This window comes from Dipodomys ordii, unplaced genomic scaffold (genome assembly GCF_000151885.1).
Source record: "Dipodomys ordii isolate 6190 unplaced genomic scaffold, Dord_2.0 Scaffold49, whole genome shotgun sequence".
Lineage (NCBI taxonomy): Eukaryota > Metazoa > Chordata > Mammalia > Rodentia > Heteromyidae > Dipodomys > Dipodomys ordii.
This window is the reverse complement of record NW_012267265.1, coordinates 3,899,129-3,920,326: the sequence shown is the minus strand read 5'-3', so window position 1 is coordinate 3,920,326 and position 21,198 is coordinate 3,899,129. Positions and strand designations below refer to the sequence as shown.

Here is a 21,198-nt window from a genome sequence, read left to right as displayed (position 1 = left end):
AACTTGCTCTCTTGTTCTCCGAGACTGACAGGTTTTTATTGTGCTGTCTCTGAGTCTTTCTGCCATTTATGTTTCACCAAGCGTCATCTCTCAGTTCTTACCAATCAAAAAAATATGTACTTTTGGCAACAGCCTGAAGCCTCAGGGCACACAGGCACTTGTTTAGGATACCTGTGTTATCTACCGATGTGATCAGGTTTCCTTTGGAAACACTGGTTTCCTGTGACCTGTAGGCATACTCATATGTGTAAAAGTACTTAAAACAACAAAAAAGAGTGGGAATTCTAAATCGACCCCCACCGATGGTCAACAGAACTATTCTTGCTCTTCAGGAAGACTCTATAGGATTTCAACAAAGGCATTTGCAAGTTAGGAAACATCATAACCTGTTAAATAAAATGAAATAAAATAAATCCCAGGACTGGGTGCTGGGTAGCTCACGCCTGTAATCCTAGCTGCTCAGGAGGCTGAGATCTGAGGATCACAGTTAGAAGGCAGCCTGGGCAGGAAAGTCCATGAACACTCTTACCTCCAATAAACCACCAAAAAGCTGGACGTGGAGTTGTAGCTCAGGTAGCAGAGCTCTAACCTTGAGCAGAAAAGCTCAGGAACAGTGCCCAGGCCCAGAACCCGCATACACACACACACACACACACACACACACACACACACTCCCTGATAATTGAACAAGTAATTCAGTTTTAAGTCCTTTATCATAGATTCAGAGTTCCAATGCAAATCAAAATATTTTTTTTCTGAACATCTACAGGGAGAATCATTAAATTTGTGTAAAAGCAGATTTAATATTCAAATTCAGTTCTTGTTACTTTACCTATAATAAGTTATATAAGTACTATATATCTTTGTGTCGTTTTTACCATTTCGTATTTTTCTGAGAAAATGGAATGGGCTACCAAGTTCCAGGAACAACAATGCTTACATTTATGCTTCAAAGAGCCAATAAAGCACCAAAATAACCATAGTAATAGTAGTCATAGTTTTAATATTCTCCTGTGAGACAAAATCAAGCTGACATTTAGTTTGAATGAATGAATAAAATGATTAAAATTGCTAGATTTAATACAACATTTAACACTTTCTCAATTTTAATCTATTGTGGTTTTTATAAAGACTAAAAACATGTAATTATTGCTATTCCATTTTCTGACTCAAGGGGCTTCCCACCAACTTTCACTTGCTCTAAATTAATACGGATATTTATTTGTAAACATATTTTGTGGAAGTGCCATGTCCTTTTAATTGGAATATGACTGCTCACATTTTCTAAACTTTGAAAAGTTGTTGAAGTCAAGATAGGTTATGCATCATGTCTATACAGCAAATTAGATTTATCAGAAATTATTCCTTTCAATATTCAGATATAGATTTTGCTTTAGAAATTGCACAAGAGTGAGCTTGTTGTACTCATTATATCTTGGGCAATCACCCACCACAGAGTCATCCTTTTAATGTTAAAATACTTAGGTCATTTTAAACGAGCCTACATTCTCTTTTTTGTTACCAGTACTGGAGCTTGAACTCAGGGCTTTGAACACTGACTTAGCTTTTTCATTCAAGTCTGGTATTCTACCATTTGAGCTATACCCCTACTTTCAAATGTGCCTGCTGTTTTGTATTTCTACTTTTATGGATTTATGTTTAAAACTTTATTAAGTCAGCTTATGGATACTATCTTTTCAATATTTAAGTTATAAATAATAGTTGGATTACAAATAAATTATAAATATTCTTTTATAACCCCTGGTGAAACTTTGATAAGAAATCATTTATAAAAGAATAAATAATTGTCATAACTCCATTTGCACTTCTGGAAGGAAATGACTTACATTAAATATCTGTCCATCTATCTATCTATCTATTATCTATCAATCATCTATTTATCCACCCAAGACCTCACCTATGCTTGGCAACTGATCTACAACTGAACCACAACCCTACTCCAAATATCTTTGAAACACTAAGATGTGAAATTTGGGTGACCATCCTGTAAAAATCTCGAACTATGGATAATATAATCCATCGTATTTTGTAAGGTTTTCATATACATCTCAATTCTTTCTTCACTAATCCTAGCCCAATAAATCTAGTAGTAGGCAAATAAATACTCAACACATCTGTCTGGAGTTGATAAAGAACTAAATGGCTGACTTTATTTTTATTCTCAGATAATACATGAGACATGAAGGCTCAAAAGATTTGAGTAAGGATGCAGGGGGTTGCAGCTCAGTGGTTAAGAATAAACTTGGCACAAGAGAGATTGAGGTTTAAGCCCCAGCCCTACAGAGGGGAAAAACGTGATTTGCCAAATGACATGCTCCAGAGTCAGGATTCAATCATATTTTCAGCTGTCCAATCAGATAACTTCGCACTTCCCCAGCTATCTTGCCTAGTAGGAATTGGCATACTGATCTTAGAGGAAGTAAGTCCTAAAATTATCTAAAAAAATCAAGGTTTCCATTATCATAGGAAACTAAATGTTAAATCATCTGTGGGTTTATTTTTGCACATGTTTAGACTGAAAAGGATGGATGGTTGCCTGTGTGGATGCTTCCAACTCTAGAAAATTAGGTCACGTTGTTTAGGGACTTACCTATCATTTTGAAATCAGAAAATAGCTCTGAGTCATTCTGAGTGCTTTTCCTCCAGGGTCTGTATTAATGATTTCCACTCCCACTTTCTAAAGTTGACAGCCTGCTCATACTCTCTGGCCCGTCCTAAAGGAGGGAGATAGGTATTTTAAACTAACTTCACTGATAACTTTATTCATTCCTAACACCTAAGGCAAGTTTGGGAAAGAAAAAGAGGCAAGAAGCCAAGAGCTTACCTAACAATTTTCCCTTGTACATGTAGCTATACATCCGTTACTGTATTCACTCTCTCCTCTAGTCATAAGCATCTCTGGAAGAGACCCTTTCCTTTCTTTTAGTCTTTTTTTTTCTTTTCTTACTCTTTCACAAATTCAACCAGAATTTGTAGCTAGTTATCACTAGGAAATGCTCATTGATCTATTGCTTCTTCCCCTAAGTTTATAATTCTCATGAATCCAGTTGCTATTTATACCATGCATAAAGTATTAAATGCCTTCTACATCTTTGGCACTAGGCTGAACATAGTGATGTTTATAAAATAAACAGACGGTGTGTATTATTGCCTCCAAAAAGGAGCTGGGCAAAGTATGTACCCAACTACTGTAGTGTGCAAGGAGCGAGAGCTATTATCAATATGTACAGGACAGCATGGGCTTAGGTTACCAATATGGGCTAGGACAGTTGAGAGAGGTTGCTCCATCACACTTGCATGACATTTTTCCTGGCAAAGTTTCACTTGCAGTGAGTCTTAACAAATGGGACTGGGGTATGTGATGGTAGGTATTAGGGACACTAAGAAGGTGTTATAGAGTAGATTCTGACCTGCAGACTTTCAACAGATCTTGTATACATCAAACTCTAGCTCTATCCATTGGGTCATGGCTAGATTTTAAGGTCAGGAAGGATCAATTTCTTCATCCATCAAGTAGAAGTTTTTTTAATTTTTTTTTTATTGTGAGAATACCGTACAGAGGAGTTACAATTACATGAGCAAGAAAACAAGTACATTTCTTTTTTTTCAGCATACATGTTTGTTTATTTAACAGACTTATTTTTTACATTTTAAAATTCTGGAAATTATTAAGATATACTTCATTTTTACACCAGATGTTTTTTAGTTCTAAATTCTGAAATTGAGCAAAAGGGAAGCATCCTTAAAGCATGATGTTATTTTAAGAAATGAAGTTGAGAGCCAGGGGCTAGTGTCTCATGCCTATAAATGTCTAGCACCTGAAGTGGCTGAGATCTGAGGATCAAGGACTAAATAAGTAACTATCCAGAAGTAAATGTATGGCTCAAGTGGTAAGGTACCCTTAGAACAACTACATTTCTTATCAAGCATTGTTGCCTCCTCTTTGTTTCCGCTTCTCATCCTTTCCCATACTGCCCCCTCTTTCCCCCACCCGATCCTCCCCCCCCCCACCAAAGTTGTAAAGTTCGTTTTTCGACATAACGACTTGTACATCTGATTGTTGCAATGGGTCCACCTGTATCCCTAGTTAAACGGAAGTAGAAATTTTTTTAATAAGGAGTCAAGACCAAAACTACAAAAATAAAAAGAAAGCACATAGCACATGACAGATGCTGAGTGAAGGACGGGGGTTCCTAATGAGTATGTGTAGAAAGACACGGGAGGCGTAGTGGTCTCTGCTAGCTATGACTAACCTTCTTCCCAAATCTGCAGTACTTATGTAGTGTGTCCCCTCAAATTCAACAGGACTTAAATGAAAAACATACTAGCTGTCCTCCAAAATCAGCCCCTCTTATGCTAATCAGTAATATCTTATAACCTCGAACTGCAAGAATCACTGCTCCCTAAATGTGGTAGACATATTGATTTAGCATGCTTTTACATATTTTATGTGTTTTCCATATTAAGCCCACTGCCATTTCTAACACTCTGCAACCTACATTTGTCATCTTCGTCTAACTACACTCTTTCAAAAATATAATCGATGTAGATAAAAATGTTACATATGTAGAAAGGCAAGAAATATGTATATATATAATTCTTGGGTCTGTACTGTTCAACAGCCATTAATTCTTTTTTGTGCATTGAATATAATGACTGTACCTACCCTCCCTCCTTCCATTCATCTGCCACCCCTATACTCCTTCCCATTAATTGTTTAGGAGTCTCTTTATAGACACAAATAATATAGGAAAAGAAAATATATGTCTCTCCTCCAGAAGGAAATTGCATGCCTGTACTTCAATGTTTCAAAATACCTACGAATAAAGTCATGATACCAATGAATTGACTTTATCTCTTTTATGTACTGACAGACTCCTTCCTTCACCAGACTCTACCCAGTCTCCTTTGAGGCATCTTCTTGACAAAGCTTAATTTTAATAAAGAAGCCCACTAAATCATTAAAAAAACAACTCACCCTTCTGTAACTATCTTATCTAGTTTTCCATCTCTTACCCTTAATATCTAAGTCTGTGGAATGCTTTTATCAAGAACACTGATAAACTAGTTTAGGAAGAATTTCTCTGTCCTCGGTAAGTAATCAAATCTTCTTAGTCATTTTCCCCCCTTGTCCCCCATCTCTGCTCATCTACTCTTACGTTGCCAGATGTATTTGCTATAGAGTTCTGTCTCTCATCGCTGCATGATTCCATTGCAATAGTCTTGAATAAAGTCTCCCTTACTACTTTAAGTAAGTGTCAGACATTTCTTTGTATTTCAATTAGTGTTTTGGAAGGCAGACTCCAATATATTATTCCAAAATAATGTTTCTTGCACTATGGAGGTAGGGTGCTCAAATTACAGTCATTCCATTTTTTCACATCTATGTATTCTCATTACCTTAGTTGTTTGAGAAGTCAGGAACCTTTACAAAGAGGCCCTTTTAAAATTTTGCTTGCAAGCTTTGGATTTACATGTCTATCAAGACTACTGAACAAAAGTGGTCTGGACCAATTTGAGAACACATTCTAATGTCTTTCTTTTCCTCTTCATGAAACTTACTACATTTTCCTATCATGAGTGAGGTAAGGAAACCAGTAGTAATCATATGGGGAAAACATATAGCTATCTTAAAAAATACAAAGGAGGAGGCAACAATCCTTGATAAGAAATGTACTCATTATGGGCTGGGAAGGTGGCTCAGTGGTAGAGCGCATGTCTTGCATGCCAGAGGCCCTGGGTTCGATTCCTCAGCACCACATAAGCAAAAAGAAAAAAGCCGGAAGTGGCGCTGTAGCTCAAGTGGTAGAGTGCTAGCCTTGAGCTGAAGAGCTGAGGGACAGCGCCCAGGCCCAGAGTTCAGGCCCCATGACCGGATCCCCCCCCCAAAAAAGAAATGTACTCATTACCTTGCTCATGTGATTGTAACCCCTCTGTACAGTATTTTCACAACAAAAAACTTATTTAAAAAAAGAAAAAATACAGCTATTCTTTTTCATCAAATTATGTTTATTAATTAGTAGGATGTTATTAATTACAAACATCTAGTCCATGTTCACACAATCAAGAGTATGCACTGATAAAGACATGTACTATTTAAGAGTCACTATTGATATACAAGTAACTGATGTGGTTTGGGCATAAGTGCATGAGACAAGTAACAGAGATACAGTTCCTCAGCACCACATAAGCAGAAAAACCCAGAAGTGATACTGTGGCTCAAGTGGTAGAGCACTTGCCTTGAGCTAAAGAGCTGAGAGACAGTGCCTAATCCCAGAGTTAAGGCCCCATGACTGACAAAAAAAATCACATTAGAATGGTGGTATCTATTCCAAGAACCAAATATCATAATGGAAGAGGGAAGAATGGTTGGCATAAAGAATTTGGTACTTAGTTGCATCCTAAATTTAGTTTCCATAAACTAAAAGCATTGTCAGATAGCTGAACTTGTGAACAGACCTATCAGCTACTGTCCTTTACTGATAGCCTCAGTTATATTCTATCACATTTGACACTTGTAGAAAACCATAATGTGAGTTTTGTTTTACATATGTGTGTGTGTGTATTTTTTTCTGGATGTTTGTAGTATTATTCACTGAAAATACTGCCTAATAGTTTTTCGAAAGGAAAAAAAATGATATGCAAAGCTAACATGTTCTTCAAATATTTTTTACCATGACAGTCAATCATTATTTGATATAATCACTACTTTTTCAAGTCATGGAATGTATTTCTTGTCTTTCATGATTTTTCCCCATTAATAGAATATCGTTTCTCATTAGGATGGCCTTGTAGGCTGCATTTGAGAGATATCTTATAGTCTGAATTTATTTTCAACATTTTATCTTTCTTTTAATTCTTAAGATCTTTTTCAGCAAATGACCTAAGACATGAAGTAGATTAAAAATTCAGCATGTTTATAGGAAAACCAGAATTGAATTTGACATTGGTACCTATTTGAGTGACAAAACATTTGTTGAAACATACTATGTTGGTACATAATTGTCAAAAATAGATTTCTTTATTATAAATCCTTTCTTACCATTATGAAGACATACCCATAAAACAAGCAATTATTACCAATTTTTTAGTGGGAATTGTTTCAGTCTTTCCTAAAACTCAAAATTCATTAGCAGGAAATGCATAAAGATCAGAATCATCTGATCCACAAGGATTTCATCCATGAAAAAATAAATACAATGTAGAAATAAATAGCTTTGTAGTAAAATATAAAGGTTTTTTGCCCTTTGTGAAATAAATACACAGTTTGACTTCAGTTCATTTGGCTCTTTCCTGGGATTTGATAAGAGCTGTTTTTCGCCGCGAGAAGGGTGTTCTTCAAAAGCATGGCCACTGTCATGGGTCCCACGCCTCCTGGGACAGGAGTGATGAGGCCAGCTTTCTTCTTCACAGCTAAAAGAGGAAACAAAATAGTCTTCATGTCTAAGTGTATCAGAAACCTTCACATTATAAGAATGCTATACATAGGGGTTTTTGGTTTGTTTGTGTTATTTTTGTTTTGTTTTTTTCAGTCATGGGGTCTGAACTCTGGGCCTGCACCCTGTCTCTGAGCTCTTCAGCTCCAGGTGAGTGCTCTACCACTTGAGCCACAATGCCACTTCTGGTTTTTTGGTGGTTAATTGGACATAAGAGTCTCACGGACTTTCTTTGCCAGGGCTGGCTTTGAACCACGATCTTCAGATCTCAGCCTCCAGAATAGGGAGGATTACAGGCGTGAGTCACCGACAGCTGCCTTAGGTTTGTTTTTTTTTTCACGTTGTGCACATAACTATCACAATCTTCGATCATTTTCCTTCATTTGTTTTTATGACATATTTTAATCTTATTTAAGTAGTTGGACAAAGGTAGTTTCCATTCAACAGGTCAATTTAGGAGTGCAATGCATCTTGAACAATGTCACCCCTTCCCTCACCCCACCCCATCTATGCTCAAGCGACACAGTTCCTTTTTCACATATGTATTTGGATATTATGACTGTATTTGTCCATTCTTCCTATTCTTTTTTTTAGAATGAAGTAAACACACATACATACTCCCTCGGACAAATGTCTCTGTATATGATATCCAAAGCAGACAGGATCAAGATTTTTCTTTCCATCTCCTTGTTCCTGCAAGCTTTACCAGATGAAAATCTATAGCCCATGTTTGACCCAATTTACCTGATCTAGTCGCTTTACTTTTTAAAGACACAATAGTCTCAAAAGGGATACAGACAGTTCAGCATACTGTCTTCAAGAAATTGAGTAATTCCTGTTACAGCAATATTATTGAGGGCACAGATAATGCATTCTAGTACAAGTCCAGTAAAAACCATTAACATACTTGAATTATTGAGCGTACCCACATAGTGCTGGGGAAAGATAGGGAGACTTTTTTTAGTTTCTTTTTATTCTCAAAGGAAATGTCATGGTACTCCCAGAAAGGCTGAAGAATGTGTCCACACCCACAATATTAAAGGTGACTGGCTTCATTCATTCATTGACTTGATGGTTCAGTGCTTCATCATGTGAATAAGAGCAGTAAAGTTTTCCCAGATAACTCTTGGTATGAGTCTAGCACAGGCAAGACTTTTTAAATGCACCATCTTACATTATTAATTACAACCCTCAGATGTGTTATCTTTTACAGGTTTGTTATACATGGTTCTCCATGAAACAAAGCCCAGAGATACTTTTCAGATCTCTTAGTATTTTTGTACAACATACATGGTCCTCTTCATAGATGGCCTGTCAGATGTTGTAAAACTTGCTTTTACCTTATTTGAAGTGGAGTAGTATATCAGGATTGTTTAACCCAGAAAAAGCAAACGAATAATATTGTTTTACTAAAATAGGCCAAATAAGCTCAAGCATTTCTTTCTGTGTCTGTCTCTGTCTGACTCTCTCTCCCTCTCTCTTACATACATACATATATACATACATACATACATACACACATACACACGCATGTACGTATGTGAGTGGGCACAAGCCAAGTAACATTTATCAGGAATATTCTGATGGCAGGCACTGATGTTTGGATATGTCCCCAAAGTTTCATATGTTTAAAGTATGGCAGCCAAGGAGGCAGTATTGAGCCCTGATGGAAACCTTAACAAGTGAATCCCAGTAGGAGATAATTAAGACTTGAAGAGACTGACTTGAAAGGATTAATGTAGTTCTTGGAAGACCCTAGTTAGTGAGATGGAGTTATTATAAAAGAAGAAGATTCAAAGCTGGGTGCCGGTGGCTCACGCCTGTAATCCTAGATACTTAGGAGGCTGAGATCTCAAGACCGCAGTTCAAAGCCAGCCCGGGCAGAAAAAGTCCGTGAGACTTTTTTTTTTTTTGTGAAAATACTGTACATAGGGGGTTACAATTACATGAGCAAGATAATGAGTACATTTCTTATCAAGCGTTGTTGCCTCCTCCTTTGTTTCCCCTTCCTATCCTTTCCCATCTCCCCCTCACCCCGTCACGCCCACCTCCCCACCCCGGCGCCAAAGTTGTAAAGTTCGTTTTTCGACATAGGTCTTGTACATCTCATTGTTGCAATGGGTCCACCTGTATCCTTATTTAAACAATGTGTATTTTCCCTTCACTCAGAAAACCGGAAGTGGTGCTGTGGCTCAAGTGGTAGAGTGCTAGCCTTGAGTTGAAGAGCTCAGGGACAGCACCCAAGCCCAGAGTTCAAGCCCCATGACTTACAAAAGAAAAAAAAAAAAGAAAAAAACCACATAGAGCTGCCCTATGACCCAGCAATTCCACTTTTGGGCATTTACCCAAATGATCACAAACAAGACCATACTAAAGCTACCAGCACAACTATGTTTATTGTAGCATTTTACCATAGCTAAGAGATGGAACCAACCCAGATTCTCCTCAGTAGATGAATGGATCAAGAAAATGTGGTCTATCTATCTATCTATCTATCTATCTATCTATCTATCTATCTATCTATCTATCTATCTATCTATCTATCTATACATACACACACATCTATGCCTCCATCAGAAAGAATGACATTGCCCCATTTGTTAGGAAATGGAAAGATTGGAAAAAATTATATTAAGTGAAGTAAGCCAGGCCCAAAGCAACATAGGTCCCATGGTTTCCCTTATTTGCAATAACTAGTATATGAGACAAGCAGAAATGGTCAGATAAGTTGATGTTAGGCGAAATGAACCCCAAGATAAGGACTCAAATGGTTTTTCTTGCTTGCTATTGTTTCTAACATATTTCTAAGATGATTTTTTGTTGCTTTGTATGTTCCTCCCCCATGGTGTAACCCTTGTTTTCACTGTATTTGATGTTGGTTTAACTGGGGGAAGGGAAGGGAAAAAACAAATCGTTTAAATAGGGATGCAGGTGGACCCATTGCAACAATGAGATGTCCAAGTCATTATGTTGAAAAATGAACTTTACAACTTTGGGGGGCGGGTGGAGATGGGAAGGGGAAACAAAGGAGGAGGCTACAATACTTGATAATAAATGTACTCATTACCTTGCCCATGTAATTGTAAACCCTCTGTAAGGTATTTTCACAATTAAAAATTTTTATTAATATAAAAAAAGAAAAAAGACCAAGATCCACCTTTCTCTCTGCTTCTGTTCTTACTATATTGTTACTATATTAGTACTTTCACATGTGCTCCACTATTTCAATTCCCTCAGCAGAGCCAAGCAGAATCGGATGCCATGCTCTTGAATCGCCAGAATAAAAAATAACTAAGCCTCTTTTATTTCTAAGTGTCCAGCCTCTGAGATTTTGTTGTAGCAATGGAAAACAGACTAATATAGTATGTTATTTAAAAATTACAAGAATATTGTGATTTGGGAAATATTATTTCAGTTTTCCAAAAGCCATATTTATGTCTCAGCGGATCCTTCTATTACCCATATTTCCATCCTCTGAACTCTGCTATAGAAATGTAAGACTGGGAAAACAGCTATAAATTTTTAATCCTTTCTTCCTCTGTATGAGCTATGACTTTCACTTGGACTATCCTTCCACTTTATCCAATACGAAATGCCTCATTATTCATTAAAACCAAATAAAATTTTACCTGACTATAGATTTTTTTCAAAAACATATTCCACAGGTATCAAATTAAGAGTTAAATTATCTGTGTTTCCAATGATTTTAACAAATTTTTATTATGAAAATACCGTACAGAGGAGTTGCAATTACATGGGCAAGATAATGAATACATTTCCTATCAAGCATTGTTGCCTCCTCCTTGTTTCCCCTTCCTATCCCTTCCCATATCCCACCCCTTCACCCATCCCCCACCAAAGTTGTAAAGTTCATTTTTCTACATAACGACTTGTACATCTCATTGTAAATGGGTCCACCTGTATCCCTAGTTAAACGATTTGTTTGTTCCCTTCCCTTCCACAAATTATACCAACATCAAATACAGTGAAAACAGTGGTTATATCATGGGGGAGGGACATATAAAGCAATGAAGTCCAATGAGTTTACACTGCATACATTGTAGAACTTGTTGCATGGTCTGTTCCCTTAACTAAGTATAAGTATCTAGATGGCAGGAGCAACTCCTTGTGTTTCTTATTATTATTTTTAAGTTCAGAATTTATCTATGCACAGATTAGCCATTCAGTAAATTTTGATGCTAAATAACCAATATTTAAAACCTAAAATCAAATTTCAGAAATGTGTTAGTGCATTTGGACAGACAGAAGCAATATTGATGTAATTCAAGCTAATTTACTGGTAAACTCAAGCTACTCATTTTGCTTCAGATGATAAACTGGATTATTTGCTTGTCAATAAGCTAGTTTGCTGGCATGAACAATACTTTTCAGAGCCTTTGCATATATCCTGGTAAAGCTTTAAAGCCTCAATGGGCTTTTAGAGAAAACTTTCTACTATTGTTGACAGCAACAGTATATAAAAATTGTATCATTGTAAAGCACTTTGAAGTGCTAATACATAAAAATTGAATACTGCTAAAAATATGGCAAAATAAGCGATCAAGGACAAACTAAAATTTTAATATAAAACATTTTTCCCAATAAAATATAGTCATAGAGTTAGCTAAAGCCAGAAATCTGTTGTCCATATTTGTTTTGTACAGTTTGCTTTTCAATTTTGAAACTACATTTGGAAAAAAACCCCACAAGTACTGCCAGTTAGGTCTTTATGACCTGTCAAGAACTTCACATATAATTTTTGTTGCTGCTTTTGAGATGGGATCTATGCTGCTTACACTGATCTTGAACTTGCAGACACAAGTGATCCTCCAGCCTCAGTCCCAACTACTTAAGTACACCCCATACCTGCCTTCATTTATATTATTTTAATAAGTACAGCTCAATAAAGTTATAATGCCTTATCACTGTCCTGTTGATAGACATTATTCACAGTCAGGTTTGAAAATTTTTTTATGATTTCCTAATTCTACCCCATCCCAACACATTTATATTAGTATACCCTGATGAAATAGAAAAGTCCCAAGAATGATTCAAGGCCCTAAATTGAGTCCTTTTCTTTTTCTTCCTTCCTTCCTTTCTTCCTTCCTTCCTTTTTCTTTCTTTCTTTCTTCCTTTCTTCCTTTCTTTCTTCCTTCCTTTCTTTCTTCTTTCTTTCTTTCTTTCTTTCTTTCTTTCTTTCTTTCTTTCTTTCTTTCTTTCTTTCTTTCTTTCTTTCTTTCTTTTTGTCAGTTGTGGGGCCTGAACTCTGGGCCTGGGCACTGTCCCTCAGCTCTTTAACTAAAGGCAAGCACCCTACCACTTGAGCCACAGCACCACTTCCAGATTTTTCTGCTTATGTGGTGCTGAGGAATCGAACCCCCAGGGCCTCATGCATGCAAGGCAAACACTTTACCACTGAGCCACCTTCCCAGCCCCTTGAGTCCTTTTCTTAAAAGGTTAGGAGGATATTCTTAAAATAGAAAAAAAATGGAAAGTGGTTCCAAGATATTAATTTTCCTACATTTTAACTCTGAGTGCTCAGAGGTCACCATCTCTACATTGCATCCTGTACTTCAAATTACACAGCTGGCTTAGCAGTCTGAGTAGCTTTATTCCTTGGGTTCAGATAAGACTTTCCTCTTCCAAATTGTGTTCTAACTGCCTACTATTGCATTTATGCTCAAAAAGTAAAGTTCTTGTGGAGGAAAGGATACTGAGGATGAGAGTCTGAGTTGTTGTATGAAGAATTTCCCTCTGCCACTGTACACCCGGCAGGAATTTAACTATCATGCATTCGTTCTGTCCTGCCCAGCAACCTTCATAGAATGATGGGTGGTGCATCTGCACCTGTCTTGGGTTAGGTCTCCTCCACATAATAATAGGCATTTAGTAGCATCAGTGGAGCCCTTTAAATTACTCAGAAGGCGGCAGAAGATTATGACATTACTGCTAACACACCTGACTATTCAAATGCATATTTTAAATGTCTTTTGTGTTTGAAATAAAGCTGAGAGGTATAGACACAGTCTGCAGATAGTCATGAGAGGCAGACAGTGATGAATCTGATTCACAGAAGCACATTTGGTCTCTGTTTTTCCCCACCTTGGTTTTCCTGAGTATTGATTTTTGAGAGGAAAAAAAAATCAGTCTATGTGCTGCTGGACAGTGTTAATATATATTTATTTACATGAAGATCAGGATCTGGAACTGAATTTTCAAGAAAGGTAAAGAATGCTTAGTAATTGACAAGTATGCACGGGAATGTTTAAGAAGCATTCTCTTCTCAGGCACGTGTGGAGTACCACATAATGTCCCAGCTTCTCAGGAGACTGAGGCAGAGGTATTGCTTAAGCACAGGCATTCATGTGTGGACCAGACAATGTCATTAAGACCCTGCTCTCTGAACAATTAAAAAGAAAAAGAGGAATTTTCTAGTCTAATCATTTTGCATAACCATTTCAAGGCTATCCTTAACAATGTGTATATATAGCCATAGTTGGCCAATGAGATAAAATTAATCATGGGGGAAAGAGATAAATCCAAATCATGTTTGGTGCCCCCAAAGCATTTTCCCCAGTCCTGCCTGAGATAGAGCAGGTACTACATCACCAGAACAACCTTGGCTCATACTCCCTTAAAGACAGTTAGGGTTTATATTTGCTTGTAAAGATGATGCTTTAAAAGATCAATGCTAGTGTGTGTGTGTGTGTGTGTGTGTGTGTGTGTGTGTGTGTTGGGGGGGTGTTCCATGTGCTTCATTGAAGAGAAATACAGAAGCATTATAAGGCAATAATGTCTTTCAGAAACTTGTTTACTGTGTTTAGGGATAAGGAAATATGGTTAAACAAATACCAAAAGTTCTGTATGGATTGGAATCAAGAATTCGATCTTAACATGCATATAAGGAAAAATCAAAATCAGATTCAAGTTCACAAAGTCACCATGACCTTAGAGTTATTGACTATCAAGGCAAATGGAACAATAATCAAATGTTGTTGTCTCTGTGGAACTTGCTTGGAGGGTTGAGAGTAGATGGAAATGACTTAGGAATGTTTAAAACAACTTACTTAAAATAAAAATATTTTGAGGAAAGGCAATAATTATGATGACAATACATTGGAATAGTCTCACTTCAAATTCTAGATTCTGCAAAATACATATGTATTACTCTCTTTGTCTAACCTACTTTGCCCTCTCCTTTCCATCTGCTCAGTATTTATTTTTCCTTCTCAGACCTAGAATAAATATCATTGCCCTAGCGGACCTGTGAAAACAACTTACAAAATGACTTTCAACTTACAATTGGAGTAGATTGGTATCTCCCACAAAACGAAGTCAAACTACATATATATCCTCTAAAATGAGAAATGTTTCTAATGGTAGGAGAGAAGTGTTGTATAAGAGCATGGTGGAGGAAATGCAAGAGCATGTGAAGATTCACTACTTTAGAAAGGCTACTGAATACAGTAGCCGAGGGCTGGGAAGGTGGCTCAGTGGTAGAGTACTTGCCTTGCATGCATGAGGCCCTGGGTTCGATTCCTCAAGCACCACATAAGCAGAAAAAAAAAAGCCGGAAGTGGCACTGTGGCTCAAGTGGTAGAGTGCTAGCCTTGAGCTGAAAAGCTGAGGGACAGCGCCCAGGCCCAGAACTCAGGCCCCACGACTAGACCCCCCCCAAAAAAATAATAATGAATACAGTGGCTGTAGTATACAGTCAAGTCCTAATAGGGTAATATTGTTCAAACTTCTGCTTGCATCATAGTTGTTAATGTCTTATAGGCCACAACAAGTCTCATGGTTAAGCTCAAATTCAAAGGCTTGGAGTAAGAAAAGCAGCGAAGTCACATTGTAAAGGAGCTTCATTTGTGGAGACAGAAAATAGCATGAGACTCTGCAATAGTAGTCTAGTGGCTCCCAATCTACTATATCATTTATGCCATCTACTGCAAGATTTTTCCTTCAAAACACAGATTTGGTCATTTTAGATTATACATGCTTTGTGAATAAAATAAAAAGTTAATATTTATTTTTATTTGAAATAGAAAATATAGACTAATTGTCATGGCAGTCAAAGATCCAATACTTTTGTCTATCGCTTCCTAACTTTGTGCTTGATCATTATTCCTACGTGTGCTATAACTCACCCTCAGAGAGATTCATGTGAAAGACACAGCTACTGGCCCTTCAAGTTTAGAGACTAGTTTTGGTGATAGAAACTAAAAATACAACTACCTAAATACAAATCTGTGCCTTTGCTACAGCACGTGCACAGATGCAGTGTTACTGCATTGTGGATATGTTTGGAGGATCTTCCTGATCCTGACTTATGTGTATGTGTGTATACATACATATATATGTATTTATATATGTATATACACATCAATATATATGTATATAGCACACACACACACATCCATGCCAGACTTTTTCATGTGAAATAGAGAGGTGAAGAACAGACAGTGAGGTGAGATGTTTATAATGAAATAAGAAGAAACTTCTTGAAAGCAGCTTGAACTCTGGGAAGTACCACAAGAAGGCTGGTAGGGCTGACATGTCAGAGTAAGAGGAAAGGGTGACAGGAGATGGTGTGGAAGAGGTGGACATCATTCAAGATTTGTAGAATCTAAGAGATAATGTCAAAAATCAATGGTTAAAGTAATTTTACTATTTAGTGAAGATGTGTTTGAAGGTGGAATAAAATCAGGCTGGGAAAGTGCTTATTCTGTGTTTTTACATTTCTCCAGTGAAGTCAGTTTAGTATCTGAGGTAAGTAAAAAGCTGATATATGCAAAAAAAATAACATAAAGTGAGATTCACTAGAGACAGAAGTAAATTCAGGTGCTTCCCTTAAATAGGGATGAGAGCCAAATATGGGCGCAAGGAAAGTTTGGAAAGGTACAGAAAACCTTCAAAACCTAATGAATACATGAAGGGGAAAGAAATGGCTATGCAGATACAGGAGAGGTAAAAGCAAAGGATGTTTGTACTTCCAATGGAGAAGGTTAAAGATGCTCAATATGACAGAAACATGAGGAACACAGTGAGAAGGTACAGGCTGGGAAGCCTTGTTCTCTTACCTGTGAGGAGTCTTTAGATAGAGTGATAGTAGCTGTATCCCTGTGTTCAAGGTGAATAAGCTTTTAAAAATATCTTTCATCAGTATATTGGAAATGAACTTTACAACTTTGGGTGGGGGGGTGAGGAGTGAGGGAGGTGGGGGGAAAGAGATAGGGGAAACAACAATGGAAGAGGTAACAATGCTGGACAAGAAATGTACTCATTGCCTTACTCATGTAACTCGAACCCTGTACAACATCTTTACAATAAAATAAAATGGAAAAAACAAACGACAGCAGCAAAAAAGTGTCTTTCATGAACTAGCTTACTTTATTCATATATTTAGGCATTAATAACTAACTTTGCAAAATTTGAGAGAAATGTCTATGCCAATAAGTTATGCTTGTAAGAAAACTAAAGTTGAAATTCACCAGGAATTATCACAAAGTTCCAAATTCTTGCATGTCATTCAGTCATTGCAAGGTGTGTTTTCAGGGTGTCTATTCTTTGTGTTCCTTTTTCTCCACTGTAGGGATGGCTACTCTTTTACCAATGCAGGGCTTAACGTTTGTAAAGGGAAGAATAAAAGTCATTTATAAAGGGAAGAACAAAATTATTTCCATTATTCTTTTTTTTTATTGTGAAAATACTGTACAGAGGGGTTACAATTACATGGGCAAGATAATGAGTACATTTCTTATTAAGCATTGTAGCCTCCTCCTTTGTTTCCCCTTCCCATCCCTTCCCATACTCCCCACGCCCTCCCACCCAATCCTCCCAACCAAGGTTGTAAAGTTCGTTTTTGACATAACAACTTGTACATCTCATTGTTGCAATGTATTCTTACATGAGGACAAATCTGAGTGAGAACAGTTGTTATGGAGCAGAGATTATTTCACGTTTAACTGAGGTAATGACAAGGATGATGAAAGAAACTAGTTGTTAAATCTATGCTTGTGCCACTGGAAGGGAAAACCCGAACCAAGGCTGACATGTGGTCAAAGGGTGTGGAAAGATTACTCATGAAGGATACTAATAGCAACATAAGGAATATTAAAATGCCCTTTAACAACTTAAATAAGAACAAAAGAAAAAAATTAACCTTTGGGTACCAGCAACCATGCTTTGTGACAAAGTGTCTCCAGATTCTGTTTTCTGCACTATTATTTCCACTGGGAACTTTACCTTCCTCAATTCCCAAGGCCTAACACTTAATTATCCAATTGTCATCTGAAATATTCTCTGTGGAATACTCTAATTCCTGGACAGATAATGAATTTCCCTATCAATACTTCGTACTACTCCAAAAATCCCAAATAATGGAATTTCTAGATGTAGCTAAATACAATTAATTTTGCTATCATATCTTGGAAATTATATTCTGGCTAAATAAAAAAAATACAGTTGAGCTCTGTAAATCTATTTTTGAGTGAAGGAGGAGGTTGTGTCACAAGTTTATATCGTGTTTTCCTTCTCTATTTTGTCTGATTCTCTGTCACTTCTAAGGAAGTACTCTATAGCCCATGTTAGAGTTCTGACAATGATACAAATGGTTTTTATTTTCTTTTTTTCCGATTTTAGTTTATTTTATTTTTTATTGTGAAAATACTGTACAGAGGGGTTACAGTTACATGGGCAAGATAATGAGTTCATTTCTCCTCCTTTGTTTCCCCTTCCCATCCCTTCCCATCCTCCCCCTGCCCCCCCACCCAATCCTCCCCACTCCCCCCCCACCAAGGTTGTAAAGTTCGTTTTCGACATAATGACTTGTACATCTCATTGTTGCAATGGGTCCACCTGTAACAAACGGTTTTTAAAAGCAACTCACTCCTCCAGAAAAGGGATAATTCCTTATTGGTGTGACAAAACTCCAGAACAAAAATTCCATGTTTCCCTCATGTGAATTTCAGCATCCTCAGATACATATGTAATTGTCTAAATTAAATGCTTAGAGGATTTTCCCATGGTTCTAAATAATACAAGCCACTTAGGCATGGCCTCTGAAACATATCCACTATAATGAAGGGGAGACAAGCTTCAAGAAAATGAAGTACAGGAATAACAACCAGAAAAACCTGAATGGCATAGGCCTAGAGAAATAATATGACTCAGGAGGTAATACAGAAAACACTCCACTTTCTCATAGGGCTGATATAAAAATGATGCTTAAGAGCATGTGGAGGGGCTGGGAAGGTGGCTCAGTGGTGGAGCGCTTGCCTCACATGCATGAGGCCCTGGGTTCAATTCCTCAGTACCACATAAACAGAAAAAAGCTGGAAGTGACACTATGCCTTAAGTGTTAGGACACTAGCCTTGAGCTGAAGAGCTGAGGGACAGCTCCCAGGTCCAGAGTTCAGGCCCCATGACTGACAAAAAAAAAAAGAGCATGTTGAACCAGAGAGAACACACCATTGAACTCTTGCAAGACAACAGCCAATCAGGAATTCCAGAGGCAACTTACTAGGTGCCTCCCCTTGCATTTATCTGGCTGTTTTACCATGTACTATATTAAGATATTCATTGTAATGGCATCCTGGGGACAGTAATGGAACACAGAGAATTACTGGCTTAATGGCATAGGAAGATGTGAGAGACTGGTCTGTATGGGTTCATTAATTTAGTGAGCTATACTTACAAGGGCTTCCTTCATCCATTGACTGCTCAATCTATATTGGCAGGGTAGCTGAGATACTTCTTCCCTTCATTTCTTCCTCCCTTCCTTCCACCCTTTTTTCCTTCTTCTGTTCTTTCTTCCCTCCTTCCCTTTCTCCTTCCATCCTCTCTCTCTCTCTCTCTCTCTCTCTCTCTCTCTCTCTCTCTCTCTCTCTTCCTTGCTTCTTTTCTTCTTTTTGTTTATATATTAAACCAAATCTCTATCTGGCTGGCTGTATCAGAAGTGAGTGCTTAAAAGAGTACCTCTCATCTTAGGAAATTCAATGTAGTCGAACAGGAAATAATTTACCTGGTGAAAGTTTGAAACTGCTTTCTGTGAATGCTGTCACTTATCTGTTATTTATGTTATTTATACTGTTATTTATCTTACAAATCACGGATCATGTTCATTCTCCTACTCAGTTCCTATTCTGGTTAGGCAGGAATTCAAATACTGTTATGACATTTATGGATAGATTGGGAAATGATGAAAAGTATCTTCCTTTCATGGTGTCTTTTAAATAAGCAAAATCATTATCCCTTGTCATTTTCTGCACTTTTTCTTTATAATTTCTTTCTTTATAATTGTTTTTCTTTTAAACCTTAAGCATTGTTTTCCAAGTGGAGTGGCAGACCTATAGATTAAAAGATTGCCCAAATCTCTTAGAACAGCCTTTGGAGGAGAAAACATTTTTTTCTTATAGGTATTTTTATTTAAAATACAATGCCAAAAAAGCAATTATAAAAGCATTTATGTGTGGTAGATGGAAGAAAAAGTAAGGTTGGACATGTGTCATGCTACTTAGGAGACACAAGTCAGAGAATTGCAGTGTGTGGCTAGAGTAAAAAAGTGTGAGATCCTATCTGAAAACACTGGAAGGTGGCTCAAATAACAACACAGGTTCTGTCTTTAAACCACAGGACGGCAAAAGTGAAAAGAGAGGGAAAGAGAAAGAAGAGAAAAAGAAAAGGGGAAGGGAAAGGAAAACAAAAACTTTCAGTGTTCTTGTGGATGTGATTGTGCTTCATACGTAACTTTTTCTTCCACATCAAATACACTTACTTCACACTAACCATTCATCTCTGTAGTAGGCAACATTGAAGACAACCGGCTCAATGCTGACGGGGATCTCACGGCAACCATAGGATGTTCTACCTGTTTTCTGAAGTGACCTATTTGGGTGCTGTAGCCAGTGCTAGTGAATGTTGACGCATGCTAGGGATTGACCCAGCTAGTGGGTATATAACCATGCATACAATTTGGACAAGGTCTCTGCAATTTATATTTTTCAAACCACGTACTGTTAACTTCTTTTGAAAATGCTTTAGGTATTTATTACCAAGTGTGTCAGTTTCTACCATGAATGTGATAAGTTGCTGTTGATTATTTTCCTTCCTCCCTCCCTTCTCTCTCCTTTTCTCCCTGTCTGCCTTCCTTCCTTCCCTCCTTTCCTCTTTCCCTTTGTCCCTTCCTCCTTTCCCTACTTCCTTTCCTTCTTTCCTTGCTTCCTTGCTTCGTTCTTTTTTTTTAATTTTTATTTATTTTTTATTGTGAAAATACTGTACAGAGTGGTTACAATTACATGAGCAAGATAATGAGTACATTTCTTACCAAGCATTGTAGCCTCCTCCTTTGTTTCCCCTTCCCATCCCTTCCCATCCTCCCCCTGCCCCCCCACCCAATCCTCCCACTCCCCCCGACCAAAGTTGTAAAGTTTGTTTTCAACATAAAGACTTGTACTTCTCATTGTTGCAATGGGTCCACCTGTATCCTTATTTAAACGACTTGTTTTTCCCCTTCCCCTCCACAAATAATACCAACATCAAATACAGTGAAAGCAGGAGTTATACCGTGGGGGAGGGACATACAAAGCAACAAAGAAATAATCTTATAAATGCGTTAGAAACAATCGCATGAAAAAAAAACATTTGAATATATATCCCAGGGTTCATTTCCCTAACATCACCTTATCTGACCTTTTCTGCTTGACTCAGACATATACTAGATATTGCAAATAAGGGAAACCATGGG

At 37.4% G+C, this 21,198-nt stretch overlaps 1 protein-coding gene across 1 annotated transcript in view; it reads right to left on the bottom strand.

Annotated features, from left to right (window-relative positions):
• Nucleotides 1-7,134: 7,134 nt before the first annotated feature.
• The window catches only part of Mthfd2l (methylenetetrahydrofolate dehydrogenase (NADP+ dependent) 2-like), a 118,944-nt gene continuing 104,880 nt past the window's right edge, over nt 7,135-21,198 (bottom strand). Inside the window, exon 6 of the mRNA XM_013020087.1 lies at nt 7,135-7,434. Within this exon, the coding sequence (XP_012875541.1) occupies nt 7,295-7,434 (140 nt within the window). The 3' untranslated portion in view covers nt 7,135-7,294. The remainder of the gene's footprint in view (nt 7,435-21,198) is intronic.